Genomic DNA, 18,541 nt, shown 5'->3' on the forward strand with positions numbered 1-18,541 from the left:
CCAGCATATTTGCAACCCCAACTAGTGTGAGTGGGAGGCAAGCGGCAGGCGCGTGCGCTTGCTGCTCACGTAGAGCTGTGCCCACGTGCCAGGGGAGACACACATGCATGCGTGTGCATGCTCCTTGCACAGAAACATCCCTTAGCCCTCTCTCCCACCAGCCCAAAAGAGCCAGGGAACATGGCTCTTGTTTTTCAATACGATGCCACAGCAGTCGTAAGGCTGAAAAACGGTCCCAAGCCACATTTCCCCAGTGCCATTGTAATCTTGAACAGACGCTAAACGAACCGTTGTTAAGTTGACGACTACTTGGGTAAAGTTATACTCTGCGCCTGCAAGCCCCCTCGTCTCCCGCCCCCAGCCTCGTATTCCCTCGTGCGAAGACATTCCCTCTGTAGATTTTGGGATTTAACTCCCATCTGCCCCACCAGCGTGGCTATAACGAGGGACGGATGGGATGTGTAGTCTGCAAACATCCCAGGGGTGCCTCCTTGTAACCCAGACCTGCTGATCTCAAGGGCGCCTTTCCGGTACCTTCTGCCAGGGCGTCAGCTGCCTCGACTTCCCGGTGCCGCCGCACGGCCCGTTGCTTTTCTTCCAGCCGCTGCTTCTCCACGTTGGCCTCGTCCCATTTCCCATTCTCCATCAGCCTCTGGTCAGGTCTCATGCGGCTGTCCGTGGGAGCGACGTCATCTTCCGGCTCGTTGAGGGTCAGCGCCAGTTTGGAGAAGTAGTACATGTTTTCGGCGTTCTCTCTGGAGAAGGAAGAGCCAGGAGTGGCCTTAGTCAGAGAGGGGTGGGTGGCGCCCGTAGGTGCTTCCCTGCGTCGGGGTTTCGGCTGCGCAAGGGCAACGCTTAGTCATCGCTGAGCCACCATAATAAGGTTAATGAAGATTCTCCGTCGTTCCGGTTGCTGTTGTCACACAGGTGCTTTTTCAAGAGGCAAGTGGACTTTGTTTTTCTTTGCTTCTCTTCCAAGAAGCTTCTTCAACTCTGACCAGATGATGAAGAATGGAAGGATTTATACCCCTTGCAGACAGCTAGTCATTTGCATCCTTTTCGAGAGTCGTTGAGGCCATTTGGAGGACTGGTGGCTTGAAAGGGGAGCCAAAGAGGCCATCGATGCCCAAATCGAGCAGCCCCGCTCTCAACGGGATAGGATCTCATCTATCTCCAGTCTACAACTTAGTCCTTTCAGCCGTTCCAAGAAGGCTCCACACCCATTTGCACCACTCAGGTGGCCCCCGAGGACAAAGCTCCAAGTGGCCTCAACGACCCTCTAAAAGGATGCAAATGACCAGAGAACTGCAAGGAATATAAACCTTTCCCTTCTCCACCATCTGGTCAGAGCCGATGAAGCTTCTTGGAGGAGAAGCGAAACGTCTTCAGAAAAAAACCAAGAAAGTCCAGTTGGCCTCTTGAAAAAAAAAAAAAAAAGGCCCCTTTGGGACACCATAACAACCGTAGCCTTTTCTGCAGCCCCAGAGATCCCAACCCCACAGCTGGTCAACCCTTAATGCCCCAAGCGTGTTGGGTGGACTCACGGAAGGGGGTATTTCTTCCATAGGACCTTGGGGGATAAGGTCTGGTAGACTGTTTTCGGAAGCTTGCCTTCCGAAATGGAGTTTGCCTGGCTGGCTTCTATGACCTTGGAACACTCCATCTTCTCATCCCACGTGCCAGACATGACGTATCGCTCGTTGCCATCCGCGTCCATCACCACTCCCGTCACCTGGGAAAGAAAGATCAGAAAAAGGGAGGTTTTTTGTGGGGGCCTGGTAGAAATCAACTCTACAAGTAGCCTACAAGGACCAAGACGGGAAAAACACGTGTGTTTCCAGTGGTGGGATTCAAATTTTTTTTTAATACCGGTTCTATGGGTGTAGCGGGGCAGAGTGGCAGTGGAAGGATATACTGCAAAATCCTCACCCCACTAACCTGCTTTCCAGCTCCATTCTCCTATGCAGAGCAACCAAAGAAGACCCAGCCAATCAGCTGGGACTCAATGGGAGGCAGAGAAGAAAAGAGAAGGGCAGTTGGTGGGGCCAGTCAGAGGTGGTATTGGCTGGTTCTCCAAACTGCTAGAAATTTCCGCTACCGGTTCTCCACAACCGGTCAGAACCGGCGGAATACCACCTTTAAGTGTTTCTCAACTTGGGACGCTTAAAGATGGGTGGATCTCAACTCCCAGAATTCCTCAGCCAGGACAACTCACCACAGTCAGATTGCCATGGGCAACTCATCACATCCAACTCGCCGCATCCAACTCGCCGCAGAACAAGTTAACAATCCAATTTAATGATTTAAGTAATTTTTTTAAAAAAACGACTATTTTCATTGTTGTCATTCACATTTCATTCTGTCCCCTCTTTTCCTCATCCTTTCTTCAATGATTCCATTCCACCGTTTCTTGGATATTGGTGTAACTCTTGTCTCACAGTGAGTTGGATGTGGCGAGTCGGCCGGGGCCAATGGTCACGAACCTTCCTGAGGTGTGGTTGCCAAAATCCTTTCTGCCAAGAAAGATGGAGACGCACAAAAGCAACTCGGGACCTCTCTCCCCTTCCTGTTCCACACCCTCTTCAGCCAGGCCCATAGCTTAGCTCAGTGGGCTCCAACTTTTGGGGCAGCAGGAACCGGTTCTGTGGCGAGAGGTGTTTCCACGGACCGTAAGGGTCGTGGTTTTGTGTGCTGTCGGCATCTCACAGGTGGGGCTTTGCTTGTTTGCAGGGCCCGGTTTCTGGCATGCTGGGGCACAGTGCTGGCCCATGGACCAAGAGTTGGGGACCCCTGAATTAACTGACCCATACAAAGGCCAGTACAAAAGACCATACAAAGGGACACGGTGGCTCAGTGGCTAAGACGCTGAGTTTGTTGATCAGAAAGGTTGGCAGTTCGGCAGTTCAAATACCTAGCGCCGCGTAACGGAGTGAGCTCCTGTTACTTGTCCCAGCTTCTGCCTGTCAACTAAAATAAAATAAAAAAAATACTCCTTTGGTCTTTCTAGCTTCCAGCAGAAATGGAGTGGGGGAAAGCAGTGCATTCCTTAAATGCTTCAGTTAATTGCTAGGCAGCCGAATCTTCTGGCATGCAAGATTATTATTGGAGAGCATGATTGATGACTTTTGGCTATGGATGTGTCCCATTGGAGAATATACACCCAGGGTGTGGGGGGAAGACCAGGGTCAAGGGGGAAATGAATGCTGTATTTTAGTGTCGGTTGCACCCAGCTAATGCCAACATGGCCACTTCTAATAGATCATTTTTTTTTTTTACTCTGAGAGATGTGGCTAAAGACTTATGATTTGAATGGGGGTGGATTTGTTGGAACCCTGACACTGCCAACCTAGCAGTTCGAAAGCACGTAAAAAATGCAAGTAGAAAAATAGGGACCACGTTTGGTGGGAAGGGAACAGCGTTCCGTGCGCCTTCGGCAGCATTTTAGTCCTGCCGACCACATGACCACGGAGACTTCTTTGGACAGCGCTGCCTCTTCGGCTTTGTAACGGAGGTGAGCACCGCCCCCTAGAGCCAGGAACGAGTAGCACGTAGGTGCCAGGGGAACTTTTACCTTTACCTTGGCTCAGCCAAGAGAAAAATTACAAGGCATTTGTTCTAGTTGCATTTTCAAGCAAACGGGCGTTTACCTTCCGAGGGATGTCTCTGGAGAAGTAACTGTAGGGTGTGAATTTCAGGTGGCATTTGTCTTTTGATTTGTGGTTGAGAATTTCGATGTCACCAGACTGGACAAAAGAAAGAGAATTTGCCCCGAGGGTTATTAATTATCCAATATTGACAGAAATCGGAATCGAGAATCAGAAAAAACAAGTTTCTTTTCTTTTTTCTTTCTTTTTTTAATTCATTTTTTTTTAAGATTAAAATACAATAATCCCAAAAATTAAATAGAAAAAAAAAAAAAAACAAACCACCCCACATTTGCGTCTGTTTATTCAGCGAGGGATTTAATCAACTCCGCAGGATGGCACCCTTCCTCCTTACCTGGTCGATCCAGAGTTTCCCCACAATAATATTGTGGACCGTGGACGTGACTTTTTGCCAGATGTAGTGATTGCCGCTGGAGTGGAATTCGAGATGGATGGTGCCTGCAACGGAAGGGGAGAAAAAAATGTTAATCTCACGGTTAAAATATACATATAAATTTCTGTACACAGAGAAACGGTTATTTCTGGTAAATCTTAATGGACTTTTGCGGATTTGGATTGCACGATCGGCCTTCATGATTTATTAATAGATAAAAGATGTGGTATGGAGTTTTTTTCCCCCTATCTTTCTTAATTTTTTTAAAATATTAGTATACCTTATTTTCAGGAGGCCATTTACTCACCCAGTCATCATCTCCTTTTAATGACTCCATAATCCCTTGCAGGGTGGAGTCTGGGCAACGGAATGGAATTTTGAGTATTTACTGGCCAGATGCCTTTCCTATTGCCAGTACAGAGTTCTGTTTGGCAGATATATCCCCAGTGTGCCCAGGGAGAGAAATATCCGCTTCTAACTAGGATCGAACTCACAGCCTCCTGATTGTGAGGCGAGACCTCCACCTCTGGGCCACCGCAGCGCTCCGTTTACTCACCCAGTGGCAAGATGGAAAGGTATTTGCCACGGAACTTGCTGGCAATGGTGATCTCCTGCCACAGTGTCCAGCCTTTCCTGGAGTACACATGATGAGCTGCTGCTGGGGGGTGATGGCTCACCTGGAGGAGAAGAAACACACCTTGAGGGCATCCGCTGCCTAAAACTGCAGGTAATTCTCCAAGCAAGAGTCTCAAAGTTCTCTTTAGCAAGATTGATTGAGATGACGGGTAGAAGATAAACAAGAATTCCAGTACGGGTATTCCTCGGTTTACGACTCTCATGGGACCCTGAATTTCTGTTGTTAAGCGAGACATTTGTTAAGTGAGTTTTGCCCCATTTTACCGCCTTTCTTGCCATGGCAGGTAAGTCAAACGCTGCGGTTGTTAAATCAGTAAGGCAGCTGTTAAGTGGATTCCCCATTGACTTGGCTTGCCAGAAGGTTGCAAAAGAGGATCACCTGGGGGTGAACATACCCCTACCCCTCTTGCCGCTTTCTCCAGAACAACAACCCTGTGAGATGGCTTGGGTTGAGAGAGTCACCCACCTGGCTTTCATGTTTCAGGTGGGACTAGAGCTTACTGTCTCCTGGTGATTGGCCAAAGTCACCCAGTTAGCTTTCATGCCTAAAGTAGGACTAGAACTCACTGTCTCCTGGTGATTGGCCCCAAAATTACCTAGCCTGTCTGCCTCCCCTTCGCACCTTTTCCGTTTCACAGGGATTGTCTCTCCTTTCTCCCTCCCCTTCTCTGCTCCAAGGCCTGCAGAGAGCTGGCTCTACCACGCGGGTAGACTGTCTTCTTCTCAACTTAGTGAAGAAGAAGCTTCCTTGGATTAATCCTCTTCCCGCCTCTCCATCCTCTTCTGGGGTGAGCAGATGGGTGCAGAAGGCAGCAAAGAGCCCACTCCACCTGACCAAGGGGCCCGGACCACAAACCCTACAACACCTGGCCCTTCCCTCCCTCCCTCCCTCCCCCCCCCCACCCCCCACCTCTATGCCAGTCCTTCTGCTCACCTGCTCACAGAGCGAGCGGAAGCCGAGCTCTTCCAGGCGGTCCAGTTCGAAGGTCTCGCCCAGGAGCGGGTTGAAGGGCTTGGCGGTCCGCTGGACCGTGGTCGAGTAGGAAGACACGGAAAAGGCGGCCACGAAGCACATCTGCTCGATGGCGTTCTCGCACTTGACCGCTCTGTCCAGCAAATCGTGGTACTCCAGGTCCTCCGTCAGCCTCTGCAGCATCGAGAGGGGTTCGTTGAAGTTGACCTGTAGGGGAGAAGGGAGAGGGAGAGGAGGGTTGGGGGGGGCTCTCCAGCACTGGGGAGGAAGAGTGAGGGCTTCAGTGACCCTTATCCCCCACAACACACACACACCCTCCCAGTTCCTAGTCCACAATGGCACTCGGGAGCATAGAGAGGAATCCCAATGCCCAGAGGGGCCATTGTTTTTAATCTGGCACCAGGCCACGTCTGCGCCATGGTGGCGCAGTGGTGAGAGTGCAGTACTGCAGGCTACGTCTGCTGACTGCCGGCTGCCTGAAATCTGAAATCTCACCAGGCTCAAGGTGGACCCAGCCTTCCGTCCTTCTCTATAATGAGGACCCAGATTGTTGCAGGGCAAGAGGCTGACTCTGCAAACCGCTTAGAGGAAGGCTGTAAAAGCACTATAAAGCGGTATATAAGTCTAAGGGCTATTGCTATCCAAGCTTCCTCATCTGATGGTTGCCTCGTCCTTTCTTATGCAGGAGCAGCAGAGGAGAGCCTCTACATCGGGGGGGGGGGTGTCTCCCCTTCCAATGGCTGATACAGGAAGCCCTTGACTTACAACAGTTCACTTAGCAACGGTTCCAAATGTACAATGGCACTGAAAGAAACATGGAGGAGGTGGAGGGGGAAGGAGGAAGAAGAAGAGGAGGAGGAAGAGGAGGAGGAGGAGGAGGAGGAGGAGGAGGAGGAGGAGGAGGAGGAGGAAGAAGAAGAAGAAGAAGAAGAAGAAGAAGAAGAAGAAGAAGAAGAAGAAGAAGAAGAAGAAGAAGAAGAAGAAGAAGAAGAAGAAGAAGAAGAAGAAGAAGAAGAGAAAGAAGAAAAGGAAGAAGAAAGAAGCGGGTGGAATGGAATAGAAATATGAAAGAATAGAATAGAATGGAATGGTATACAGAGACTTGGAAGGGACTTTGGAGGTCTTCTAGTCCAGCCCCCTGCTCAAGCAGGAGAACCTATATTATCTCAGATAAGTGGTTCTTCTTAAAAACCTCCAGTGATGAAACACCCACAACTTCTGGAGGGAATCTGTTCTGCCGGTTAATTGTTCTCAATATCAGGAAATTTCTTAGTTCCAAGTTGCTTCTCTCCTCGGTTAGTTTCCATTCATTGTTTGTTTTCTTGGCTTCTGGCGCTTTGGAGAATAGCTTGACTCCCTCTGCTTTGGGGCAGCCCCTCAAACATTGGAAGACCGCTATCCTGTAAACCCCCGAGTCCTTCTTTTCACTAAACTAGACATCCCCAATTCCAGCAACCATTCTTTCTACGTTTTAACCTCCTAAATCATCTTTGTTGCTCTTCTCTGCACTCTAAAATTCAGGGGTGTGACAACTGACTTGCATTTACAACGGTTGCAGTATCTTTGGCGGGGTGTGTGTGTGTGTGATGTAACCCTCTTTTGCCACCTTCAGATGAGCCAAGTCAAGGGGGTGGGTGGGAAAGCCAAGTTCACTTAACAACCGGGTGGCTCACTGAACAACGGCAGCAATCCCTTTTCACAAAGGCGCCAAGGAGAGTCGTAAAATCGGACGAGGCTCGTTCGACCCATTTCTCACTCGGCGACATAAATTTGGGGCTGGCATTGCGGTCGCACGCCGAGTGCTGCAAACCGCTCGGAAGAGCCGCGGCGGCGGACGAAAAAGCGCGCCGCCGGTCGCAGCTGGATTATTCTGGCCCACACAAGGTCAGTGGGAGACGGGGGGAAGCGCAGGCTCTGGACATAAAATATACCTGCGCAAAAGAGACGTGCTCGCGTGGGCTGTGACGCTTTGTCGCCTGCACCGAAAGTCCCCCACCCCACCCCGCCGCGGACCAGAAAGATTTAATGTCACGTCAAGAGGGCTATTACAATTTCCAATACTTCCCAGCGTGGCTCCCTTAAATTGGCAGATTTAAAATGTTCTGCTTTGGCAGGTGTCCTGCTGATGTTTAACTGGGCTGCCAAGCAGAGATATTGGATAGCGGGATTATTTATGGACGGCCATATCGGTACTCTTGTGGGTGCGGGGGAAACGTATGAGTCCTCCTTTTTTTTTTTAGAGTCATTTTGCTGGATAATTGAAGGGAGAAGACTTTTTTTGTCCTTTAGAAAGGGAAGGGCCTGCGCTTCCGTTACACCGTTGGTGAGTTTCACCCACCCTAAAGCTCATTGAAAGGGAAAATTAAAAGTGATTTTTGTAATTTTGCTTCATCCTCCTTTAAATAGCACTAGCACTGGCCCTTAAGACTTATATGCCGCTTCCCAGTGCGTTGCCTTTGTGCCACGCCCCGGGTCATCACACGAACTCTCAATTTCTACTTCTTTTGCTCTGCTGTCGTTGGCCCAAAGGCCGACTGGACTCGGTCCACCTGTGTTGTTTCTCTTGTACATTCACTAGGGCTGGCCTTCAGGTGGGGACTGACCAGGTGCTGAAGGTCAAGACCCCCAGAAGAAGCCCCCACAGACACGAAAAGGGGTGGAAGAAGGAGCCACTTACAGGCATGGGTATCTTGGACAGTTCTTTACCGATGCAATTCTTCATGATGCTCCAGAGATTAAGGCTGTAGTTGGGCTTGTCTGGGATCTGAGTGCGCCTCTTCTTGAGGGCGACCCCATACTTGCTTGAAGCACCAAGGTTAGTGTGAGTGGAGGCATCTAACACCTGGAAGGGATCGAACCCAAGGTCATGACAAGCCAGGCTGGGATTTCCAGTGGCCTCACCCACCCTGGCGTGCTTGTAGCCCAGAGGTGGTATTCAGCCGGTTCAGACCGGTTCTCGAGAACCGGTAGCAGAAATTTTGGATAGCTCAGAGAACCGGCCAATCCCGTCTCTGACTGGCCCCGCCAACCCCATCTCTTCTCTGCCTCCCATCGAGTCCCAGCTGATTATCTGGGTCTCCTCTGGTTGCCCTGCGCAGGAGAACAGAGCTGGAAAGCAGGTGAGTGGGGTGGGGAGGGAAGGGGGATTTTGCAGTATCCTTCCCCTGCCACACCCACCAAGCCACACCCACCAAGCCACGCCCACAGCTGATCGGCTGGGTCTTCTTTGGTTGCCCTGCACAGGAGAACGGAGCTGGAAAGCAGCTGCCGCCACACACGGCTACCTGGTGATACTTACGTTACCGCTGAAGCTCCAATCCTCGGAACAGCTCTCACTGGCCACACTAATGTTGTTACTGGTGTGCCTGTGGGGAACACAAAAGTGACAGTGGCAATGCCAAAAGCTATGGGGCATGGTCTCTTGACGCGCTGGCCACCATGGCCAGGCTGCCCAGCAGGGCCCGTCGAGCGGGGGGCCTCTGAGAAGATCACAAACAGGGGTTCCAATATGCAAATGAGCCACCTGACATTCTGACCCGGTCTGTTTCTCCAAGCTCTGGGTCTAGGCAACCAATGGGCATGTGGGCAACTTTCCCTGCCATGCAGGAAGGGCCGGGTGGGATGCTGGGGGCTCGGGAGAGCCCCTGTCTAAGATTCTGTGCCATTCGGTAACACCCCCCCCCCCCAATATCCCACTCCTGGCTGGCTCCTCCCACCCCTCCCCTCTCTTGAGTCCCCAAGTGGCCCATTTTGGAAGCAGGTAAGTGCAGGGGGCGCATGGAGGCTTGGAGAGGGTGAAAAACGGGCCTCCTGGAAGTTCGAGAAGGCCGGAAATGGGCCCGTTTCCAGTTTCCAGGGAGCCTCCGGAGCCCGTGGAGGCCTTTTTCGCCCTCCTGGAGGCTCGAGGGAAGCCTCCGGAGTCTGGGGAAGGCAAAAACACCCCCCCCGCCGCCATGATGCAGGAGGCCAACTAGGCCACGCCCACCATGGCCACGCCCACCCAGCCACCAGGCAGAGAACCCTTTGCTAAAATTTCTGACCCCTGAGGAGGGGTGAGAACCAGGCGGGGTCAGGGAGAGAGAGGGAGCCAGAGGACAGTAAGCGGGAAGGGTCAGAAAGAACAAGACTTTGGAAGAATCAGGGGGTTCAGGAAGTGGGTAGTGATCCCTCTTTTAAAAATGCTGGCTGGGGAATTCTGGGAGTTGAAGTCCACCCACCTCGCAGCTGCGAAGGGGAAGAAACCCCGTAGGCCAGGGGTGTCAAATTCCAGGCCCGTGGGCCGGATCCAGACCACAGGGGGCTTAGATCTGGCCTGCGGGGCTGGCCTAAGGACCAGGCCGTGGGGCCTCTGCCAGCGAAAATGAAGCACGGGTAGGGGGACGTGCACGCCCCCCCCCCGAGCTCCGTTTTTTGTTCCGGCAGGGGACTAGCAAAGCAAACTAAAAACAAAACGGAAGGAGAAATGCTTCTTTTGCATCTGAGCATGCAAGAAAGAGAGGAAAGGAGGAAGAAAAAGAGGAAAGGCAAAAAAAAGAAGATGGGAAGGAAGGAAGGAGGCAGGAGGGGAAGGAAGGAAGGAAGGAAGGAAGGAAGGAAGGAAGGAAGGAAGGAAGGAAGGAAGGAAGGAAGGAGGTGAAGGAGGGAAGGAAGGAAGGAAAGAAGGGAGGAACGAGGGAAGAAAACAGAGAAGGAAGAGAGAAGGAAGGAAGGGACAGAAGGAAGGGAAAGAAGGGAGGCCAGGAGGGGAAGGAAGGAAGGAAGGAAGGAAGGAAGGAAGGAAGGAAGGAAGGAAGGAAGGAAGGAAGGAAGGAAGGAAGGAAGGAAGGAGAGAGGGAGGGGAAGGAAGGAAGGAAAGAAGGGAGAAACGAGGGAAGGAAAACAGAGAAGGAAGAGAGAAGGAAGGAAGGGACAGAAGGAAGGGAAAGAAGGGACGCCAGGAGAGAGAGGAAGGAAGGAAGGAAGGAGGGAGGGAGTGGAAGGAAGGAAGAAAGAAAGGAAGGGGAGGAAGGAAGGAAGGATTATAATGTGAGGGTGGGTCTCAAGGAAGTCCTGCCTTAGCACTTGGTTATCACCGGTGCCCCCAACACGAGTGTGGTCAAGCTGGCCACGCCCACCATGGCCCCGCCCACCCCCAGACCTCCGAGGTCAAACACAACCCGGATGCGGCCCTCAATGAAACTGAGTTCAACACCCCTGCCATAGACAACGGCACCCAAAAACCTACCGGTGATGATCTGAAGGCTCTGAAGCTACTGCGATGACAGCCTGAGCGTCTTCCATAGCATCGAAGTACTCCGTCTCCTCATCTTCATCACTGGGTTCTGCTTTTCCGCTCTGCACGCTTCCTCCTCCTACAAGAGACAGGATAACCCAGATCAGCTCTTGCTACGTACCTGCCTTCAACACGCCCGACAGAAGCACCCCGTCTTGCCTGGGTCGAGAAGGAAGCAGGGGTGGGATTCAATTTTTCTAACAACCGGTTTTCTGGGCATGGCTTAGTTGGTGGGCATGGCTTGGTGGTCATGTGACTGGCTGGGCGTGGCCAACTCAACATCACTCACATCGAGGCACGCATCTCCTCGCCTGGCCTCTCAGGACTGTGGGGATGCTGCAACAGTCGTAAGTGTGAAAAACGGTCATAAGTCACTTTTTTCAGTGCCATTGTAACTTTGAATGGTCACTCCACACAAGCAAAGTACCAGCAAAGGAGGGGGAAAAAACTCCAGAGAAGTTCCTGAGACAGGAAGTCTAGTCCTGCCTAGAATGTAAGAAGAGTTAACAGAGAGGCGGTTTCTGTAAGCAACACCAGAATGTTTCCTTCCTGCCTTCCTTACAGGATTAGCCCAGTAATTCCTTCTAACAACTGGTTCTCCGAACTGCTTAGAATGTTAACAACCGGTTCTAGCAAAAAGGTGTGAACCTGTAGAATTCCATCCCTGGAAGGAAAGGCCACTCACCTCGGGATGCGTGAGCCGCAGGGTTCGCGGAGAGACTGGGCGCCCCCCGACAAGCCCGTTCTAAGTTGTTGTGCTGCTTGGCCAGCTGTTCAATGGTCTCCTCCAGGCGGATACGCTGCTCGCATTCATGCTGGAGAGCCCGTTGCCATTTTCTGCTGTGGGCCTCTGCAAGATCCAGAAAGTCCCGGCAGGCCTGAGGAAGGGAGGAAAAGGGATCAGACAGTGGCGGAGAACTCTTTGCGTGAGGACGGGAGAGAAGCCGGCACCGAAAAGAAACCAGGGTGGTTTGTAAAGCCGACTTTCCTGGCGGAATGTTCCGGATACTTAGCAATAGCACTCAGCCTTAGATACCGATTCACCGTGCTCTCTCTAAGTGGTTTACAGAGTCAGCATATTTCCCCGCCAACAACAACAATCTGGGTCCTCGTTTGATGGAAGGATGGAAAACCAAGTCAACCTTGAGCTGGTCAGGACTGAACTCCAAGCAGTCGGTAGAGTCAGCCTGCAATACTGCATTCTAACAGGAAGGAAGGAAGGAAGGAAGGAAGGAAGGAAGGAAGGAAGGAAGGAAGGAAGGAAGGAAGGAAGGAAGGGGAGGGAGGAAGAAAAGAAGGAAGGGGGAGGAGGAGGGAAGAAATGGGAAGAGGGGAGGGAGGTGAGAAGAAAAGAGGGAAGGGAGGGGGAGGAGGGAGAGAGGAAGAGAGGGAGGAAGGAAGGAGAAAAGGAACAGCAAAGCAACATCAATAGCACTTAAGACTTATATACCGCTTCATGGTGCTCTCTCTAAGCGGTTTACAGAGTCAGCCTCTTGCCCCCAACAATCTGGATCCTCATTTTACCCACCTCGGCAGGAGGGAAGGCTGAGTCAGTGAGGATTGAACTTCTGGCAGTCGGTAGAGTCAGCCTAACCCTAACCTTTGATTGCCTTTCTTCCCTCCTGCTCATTTCCCTTGACCGCTAGTTGGCCAGATTCTGGTCGAGAGCTTAAATTGGCAATAAATCTTTACGCAGGTGAGTTCTTGTGACTTACGACCATCATTGAACCTAAACTTTGTTGCTAATTTGTTAAGTGAGTTTTGTCCCATTTTACAACTGTTCTTCCCACAGTTGCTAAGGGAATCCCTGCAGCTAATAACACGGTTAATAACCACTTAATAACACGGTCATTAAGTGAACCTGAATGTCCCACTGGTTTTGCTTGTCAGAAGGCCAGCCAAAGTGTTCACATGACCTGGGGGAGATTGCAACCGTCGTAACTAGGAACCGGTTTTCCAAAACTCAACAGACCTTCCCTTAGTCTTTATCTCCATTTAAAAATAACCAGAAAGAGAAAATGCCAAGAAAGTAGCCATAGAAATTGAGGAAGGGGAAAAGATGACGAACAATTCAAAGCAAGAACTATCATCATAGACGCTTGCAGAGAAAATAAAATAAGACAAGTGGAATAATCACTCATAATAATCTCTCTCGGGAAAAAGACAGCGCAAGCAGGAAAACAGCAGGAGAAATATATATATATATATATATATATATATATATATATATATATATATATATATATATATATATATATATATTATATATATATTATATATATATATAAAATCATCATCAAAAGCCTGATGAGGGCAGATGAGATTCTGCCGAAACGTTGCTACAACTTTAAAAGCACAACTACAATGATGTGGGAAAATACCTGAACAAAGCTGAATACCATACATATAAATACCTGAGAAAACTTAAGGAAATATATATATATATATATATATATATATATATTTATATATATATATATATATAAAGTTCAGCAATACCTGCGAACTGATAACCACCCAGGATTAAATTTTTAAAAAGGGAAACAACAGGACCGTCCTTTCTCTGGCTGGTGCAGGGAAGAAAAACGTCCACGGTTTAATGGCTTCCCTCAACAAAACCACAGGTGGATGTGCAGGAAATGTTGGTTTTCCTCCAGGGAGAAAGAATTACCTTCCGAAAGGATGGAGACTCAGGCACGAAGGAGCAATGAAGCGGAAGAGGAACAAGGAGACCAGGGGACCGAAGAGAAGGGCTGGATATTATTAGCACCGTTGGATGGGCGGTGGCAGATTGGCATTTGTGGATGGCACAGTGGGCACAACAGGGCAGCGCAACACAGCGGCAGGATTCACATATTCAATCAAGCCGTAATGTGGTTTGGTAGGTTGTTAGAACACATCTTAAATTGTATTCAAGACAGTCTGGGGTTTAGAGGTGAGATGATGGATGACACACCCCAAACACAAACTGTTTCCACTCCTACCCACAAAACGACGTTATAGAGCCCTGCACACCAGAACAACTAGACACAAGGGGAGTTTTTTTCCTGAATGCCATCCCTCTGCTAAACAAATAGTTCCCCCAACACCTTTCAACTATTTAGAAAGTCTGCACTACTATTACTATTAATCTTCTCATCGCTCCTTATCAGCTATCCCCTCCTACTTGGGACTGTAGGACTGTAACTTTGTCGCTTGTATCCTTACGGTTTATATTGACTGTTTCCTAGTATGATTTGATTGCTTATTGTACCCTATGACTATCATTAAGTTGATGATTCTTGATGAATTTATCTTTTCTCTTATGAGAGCTTTTGCACCAAGACAAATTCTTTGTGTGTCCAATCACACTTGGCCAATAAAGAATTCTATGCTATGCTATGCTATGTTACGCTATGCTACGCTATCCTATGCTATCCTATGCTACTCTATTCTATATTCTATTCTATTCTATGCTCTATTCTATTCTATATTCTGTTCTATTCTATATTCTATTCTATTCTAAATTCTATTCTATATTCTATTCTATTCTATTTTCTATTCTATTCTATTTTCTATTCTATTCTACGTGATAACAGAACAGAGTAACAGAATAACAGAACTGCGAGAGACCTTGGAGGTCTTCTAGTCCAACCCAGCGCTTAGGCAGGAAACCCTAAACCGTTTCAGACAAATGGTTACTCCAACATCTTTTTAAAAACTCCCAGTGTTGGAGCAGCCACAACTTCTGGTGGCAAGCTGTTCCGCTGGTTAATTGCTCTAACTGTCAGGAAATGTCTCCTAAGTTGCTTCTCTCCTTGATTTTCACAGGGATTCAAAAGCGACTGTCAGCATCCCTCAGGGTACCTCAAAATAGAAATAAAAACAGTGATCAAATTAAGACGTGATGGAATTTCAAGATCTGGGGGAAATCTTGCGAGTTTCAGGAACACCTGAGTGGATTTGGCCAAGCGTCTAAGATGGGCACTGTCAGCTCTGGCTAAACACAGAAACGGTTTTCACCAGGGGTGGGAATCAAATTTTTTAACAACCGGTTCTGTGGGTGTGGCTTAGTTCGTGGGAGTAGCGTGGTGTTCATGTGACCGGGCGGACGTGGCTTGGTGGTCATGTCCAGCCTCTTCTTGAAAGCTTCCAGGGATGAAGCTCCCACAACCTCCGAAGGCAACTTCTGCCCCATCGAATATAGAATAACAGAGTTGGAAGGGACCTTGGAGGCCATCTAGTCCAACCCCCCCCCACCCCCAAGCAGGAAACCCTACATCATATATATAAATACCCTATACCCGTATATTCTACACCATAGGGTCTCCTGCTTGGGTGGTGGGTTGGACTGGATGACTAAACTGGGAAGCACTGGGAAGAGGGGAGCGACAGGTGGGTGGCCATGGAGGAATATCGAAGGCCTTCATAAAGAACCGAGCTGCTCCAATTCGAAAGAGCAGACGGGGACGCAAAATCAGAGTACAACTAAGACCATGTATTAGCACGGCATTTATGGATAGAAAATATGGGCCTTGGGCATCTCCAAGTCGCCGCACTATGCATTAAATTACATTTCGTGCCAAGATTTGCACAGCTCCAAGTAACGCGAAAAGAAGGGAGGGTTTCACTTTCCGCCAGCAGGATTTGACAATTTTAGGATCGATTACAGTAGTTCCTCGTTTCTTCTACAGCATGACATACAATACAGCCTTCAGTTCATCCAACCTCTAAGGTCATGTTTGTTAACCTTGGCAACTTTTAAGGTGGGTGGACTTCAACTCCCAGAATGCCCCAGGCGGTTTGAATTGACACCTCCTAGTCCAGTGTGTGTCAATTTCAGTAACTTTAAGATGACTGGACTTCAACTCCCAGAATTCCCAGCCAGCTTGAATTGACACCTCCTAGTCCAGTGTGTGTCAATTTCAAAAACATTAAGATGGCTGGACTTCAACTCCCAGAATTCCCAGCCAGCTTGAATTGACACCTCCTAGTCCAGTGTGTGTCAATTTCAAAAACATTAAGATCGCTGGACTTCAACTCCCAGAATGCCCCAGGCGGCTTGAATTGACACCCCCTATTCCAGTGTGTGTCAATGTCTGTAACTTTAAGATGACTGGACTTCAACTCCCAGAATTCCCAGCCAGCTTGAATTGACACCCCTAGTCCAGTATATGTCAATTTCAGTAACATTAAGATGGCTGGACTTCAACTTCCAGAATGCCTCAGGCTAGCCATGCAGAGAGGAGAATTCTGGGAATTGAAGTCCACCCGCCTTAAAGGAGCCAGGGTTGAGAAAGGTTGCCCTGGGGAACAGACTACAGGTATCACCAAAAATAAACAACTGTTCCTCAACGCCATGTATACAACCACACTGTAGGTTAGCGACAAATAAAACTTTCCTGGTTTTTCTTTTTCTTTTTTAAAAATTCCTAATTGGGGACTTCTGGGAAATGTCCAATATCTGCATTTTCCCAGCTCACAAGATCCCCTCTGAAGCTCACCTGTTTTTATACTCCCCATGGCTGACCTTGAAAAGCCATCACAATGAACCCATTGCCCTGTCCAGGAAGGAGAAGGAGGGCACCAAACGGCATCCTAGCCAGGCCTCCACCCCGCCCCATATTCTGTACACAGGTAGTCTGACCCACCAGGGAACGGAAGCGGCACAAGCAGACCAGTAGTGGGATTCAAATTTTTTTACTACCAGTTCTGTGGGTGTGGCTTGGTGGGTGTGGCGTAGCTTGTTGGGCATGGCTTGTTGGGCGTGGCAGGGAAAGGATATACTGCAAAATCTCCATTCCCTCCCCATTTCTGGCGGAAGGTTACCGCAAAATTCCCGATCCCTCCCCACCCCACTAACCTGCTTTCCAGCTCCCTTCTCCTGTGCAGGGCAACCAAAGAGGACCCAGCTGATCAGCTGTGGGTGTAGCTTGATGGGCGTGGTGTTCTATAGGCATGGCTTGGCTTGGTGGGCGTGGAAGGGGAAGGATATACTGCAAAATTCCCGATCCCTCCCCACCCCACTAACCTGCTTTCCAGCTCCCTTCTCCTGTGCAGGGCAACCAAAGGAGACCCAGATGATTAGCTGGGACTCAATGGGAGGCAGAGAATAGATGGGGTTGGTGGGGCCGGTCAGAGATGGGATTGACCGGTTCTCCGAACTACTCAAAATTTTCACTACCGGTTCTCCACAACCGGTGCAAACCGGCTGAATCCCATCTCGGAAGCAGATAAGCCAAGAACACCCCCCCCGTCCCCCCGCCCCCCAAAAAAGCCCAGGAAAGAGAACACACCTGCCCTGTCTGGACGCTCAGACAGGTGAGCTCTCACTATGCCTACCCTGCCGTTCTCCGGTTATATCCCCCTCCCTGCTTCACACCTGCAATGGGGAGGGAACGCTTTCCGTGGCACCAACACACACACACACACACACACACACACCCTCCCGAAATTCACCAGCAGCCAGGGTGGGTGGGGTGGTCTCGCTCACATTTATCATAGCATTGGAGGTGATCCGGAAGAGCGTAGCTCGTTCGTTGACGGCTTTGATTTTCTCTCCGCTCTCGGATGGCAACTTGAGGTTCTCCAGCTCACTCAGGGACCGCTGGAGAGCCGCCCCGTGCTTGGCGATCAAGTCGTTAAAAGCGCTGAGGTCGTCCAGTTTCCTGGAGAGGTATTTCAGGGTGCTATGCACTTCGCTCTTGTCGGACAGCGAGGTGGATTCCTCCTCGTCGTCGCCCGAGTCATCTGTGCAAGGGAGCAGCGGCGGGAGAGAAAGGAGGAGAAAGAGAAGGAGGAGGAGGAGGAGGAGGAGAAAGAGAGAAAAACCATCGTTTCCATGGATACTGGCTGGACAGCACTTAAAAAAAAAGAAAAAAACCACCGGGCAATGCAAAAGTCAAAACACCTTGAATTGCACCTGAATCCCCCAACCTGGTGCTCTTCAGACAACCACTGTCAAGGTCTCAATCCTCAAAGAGAGGGCAAGCTAGCTGACCCCAAGATCACAACTCTGGGGCGAAGGACTGGCAACCCGGTTCAACACAAACCGTCGATTGCCTTGCCGCCCTTTGTCGCATCCACACAACTTCTCCCTAAGCTGGTATCCTCAGACAAACAGACTTCAATCCTGGCCCCCTCAGCCATGCAGGAGGGGGGATTCTGCGAGCTGCGGTCCTCCCGCCCGGAGGAAACTCTACTTCACACGCTCCATAATCGCCCGGTTTTATTTTATATTTTTATTTTATTTTCAGTTGCTCTATCCAAACCGGGCTGTTGATTCCTCCTCCTTCTCAAGGGGAAGAAGAAAGAGGCTAGCACTGAACAAGTGCTCTTTGGATTTATGAGCTAAGTCCTGCTGATACCCAAGATAAGGATAAGCGGACACGATAAAACAAAAAAAACAAAACACAGGCACACAAACAAACAAAACGACAACAACCCTCTTAAATATTAATAGAGGCTCAAGGACCAGCCCCAAAATAGCTGGACTCTGATGAAGCTTTAACCTTCATTAAAGCAGGCAGGTTGAGAAAGGAGAGTTGATTCAACCAGGATGGATCCGGAAACCTCATAAGCTCTCAGACAGATTTCCTTGTTTTAAAAAAAAAAATGTGTGAAGTGCACAGAATCTGCATATT

The 18,541-nt window shown here is 49.6% G+C and overlaps 1 protein-coding gene and 1 long non-coding RNA gene across 5 annotated transcripts in view; both read right to left on the reverse strand.

Annotated features, from left to right (window-relative positions):
* The window catches only part of LOC148124622 (uncharacterized), a 125,965-nt gene that overhangs the window by 6,848 nt on the left and 100,576 nt on the right, over positions 1 to 18,541 (reverse strand). The window lies entirely within an intron of this gene.
* OSBP2 (oxysterol binding protein 2) overlaps positions 1 to 18,541 on the reverse strand; it is a 50,169-nt gene that overhangs the window by 1,481 nt on the left and 30,147 nt on the right. For 3 of the 4 annotated variants that reach the window (XM_087913069.1, XM_087913072.1, XM_087913071.1), the window contains 11 exons: positions 17,392 to 17,648; positions 11,605 to 11,797; positions 10,872 to 10,998; positions 8,946 to 9,012; positions 8,325 to 8,489; positions 5,609 to 5,854; positions 4,595 to 4,715; positions 4,000 to 4,103; positions 3,648 to 3,743; positions 1,545 to 1,732; positions 535 to 755 (listed from right to left, as the gene is read on the reverse strand). In XM_087913069.1, coding sequence (XP_087769195.1) covers positions 535 to 755; positions 1,545 to 1,732; positions 3,648 to 3,743; positions 4,000 to 4,103; positions 4,595 to 4,715; positions 5,609 to 5,854; positions 8,325 to 8,489; positions 8,946 to 9,012; positions 10,872 to 10,998; positions 11,605 to 11,797; positions 17,392 to 17,648 — 1,785 coding nt within the window. The remainder of the gene's footprint in view (positions 1 to 534; positions 756 to 1,544; positions 1,733 to 3,647; positions 3,744 to 3,999; positions 4,104 to 4,594; positions 4,716 to 5,608; positions 5,855 to 8,324; positions 8,490 to 8,945; positions 9,013 to 10,871; positions 10,999 to 11,604; positions 11,798 to 17,391; positions 17,649 to 18,541) is intronic. The other variant, XM_087913070.1, reaches the window with a different exon arrangement.

This window comes from Pseudonaja textilis, chromosome 15 (genome assembly GCF_049901715.1).
Source record: "Pseudonaja textilis isolate UNSWEBS1 chromosome 15, rPseTex1.2, whole genome shotgun sequence".
Taxonomy (NCBI): Eukaryota; Metazoa; Chordata; class Lepidosauria; order Squamata; family Elapidae; genus Pseudonaja; species Pseudonaja textilis.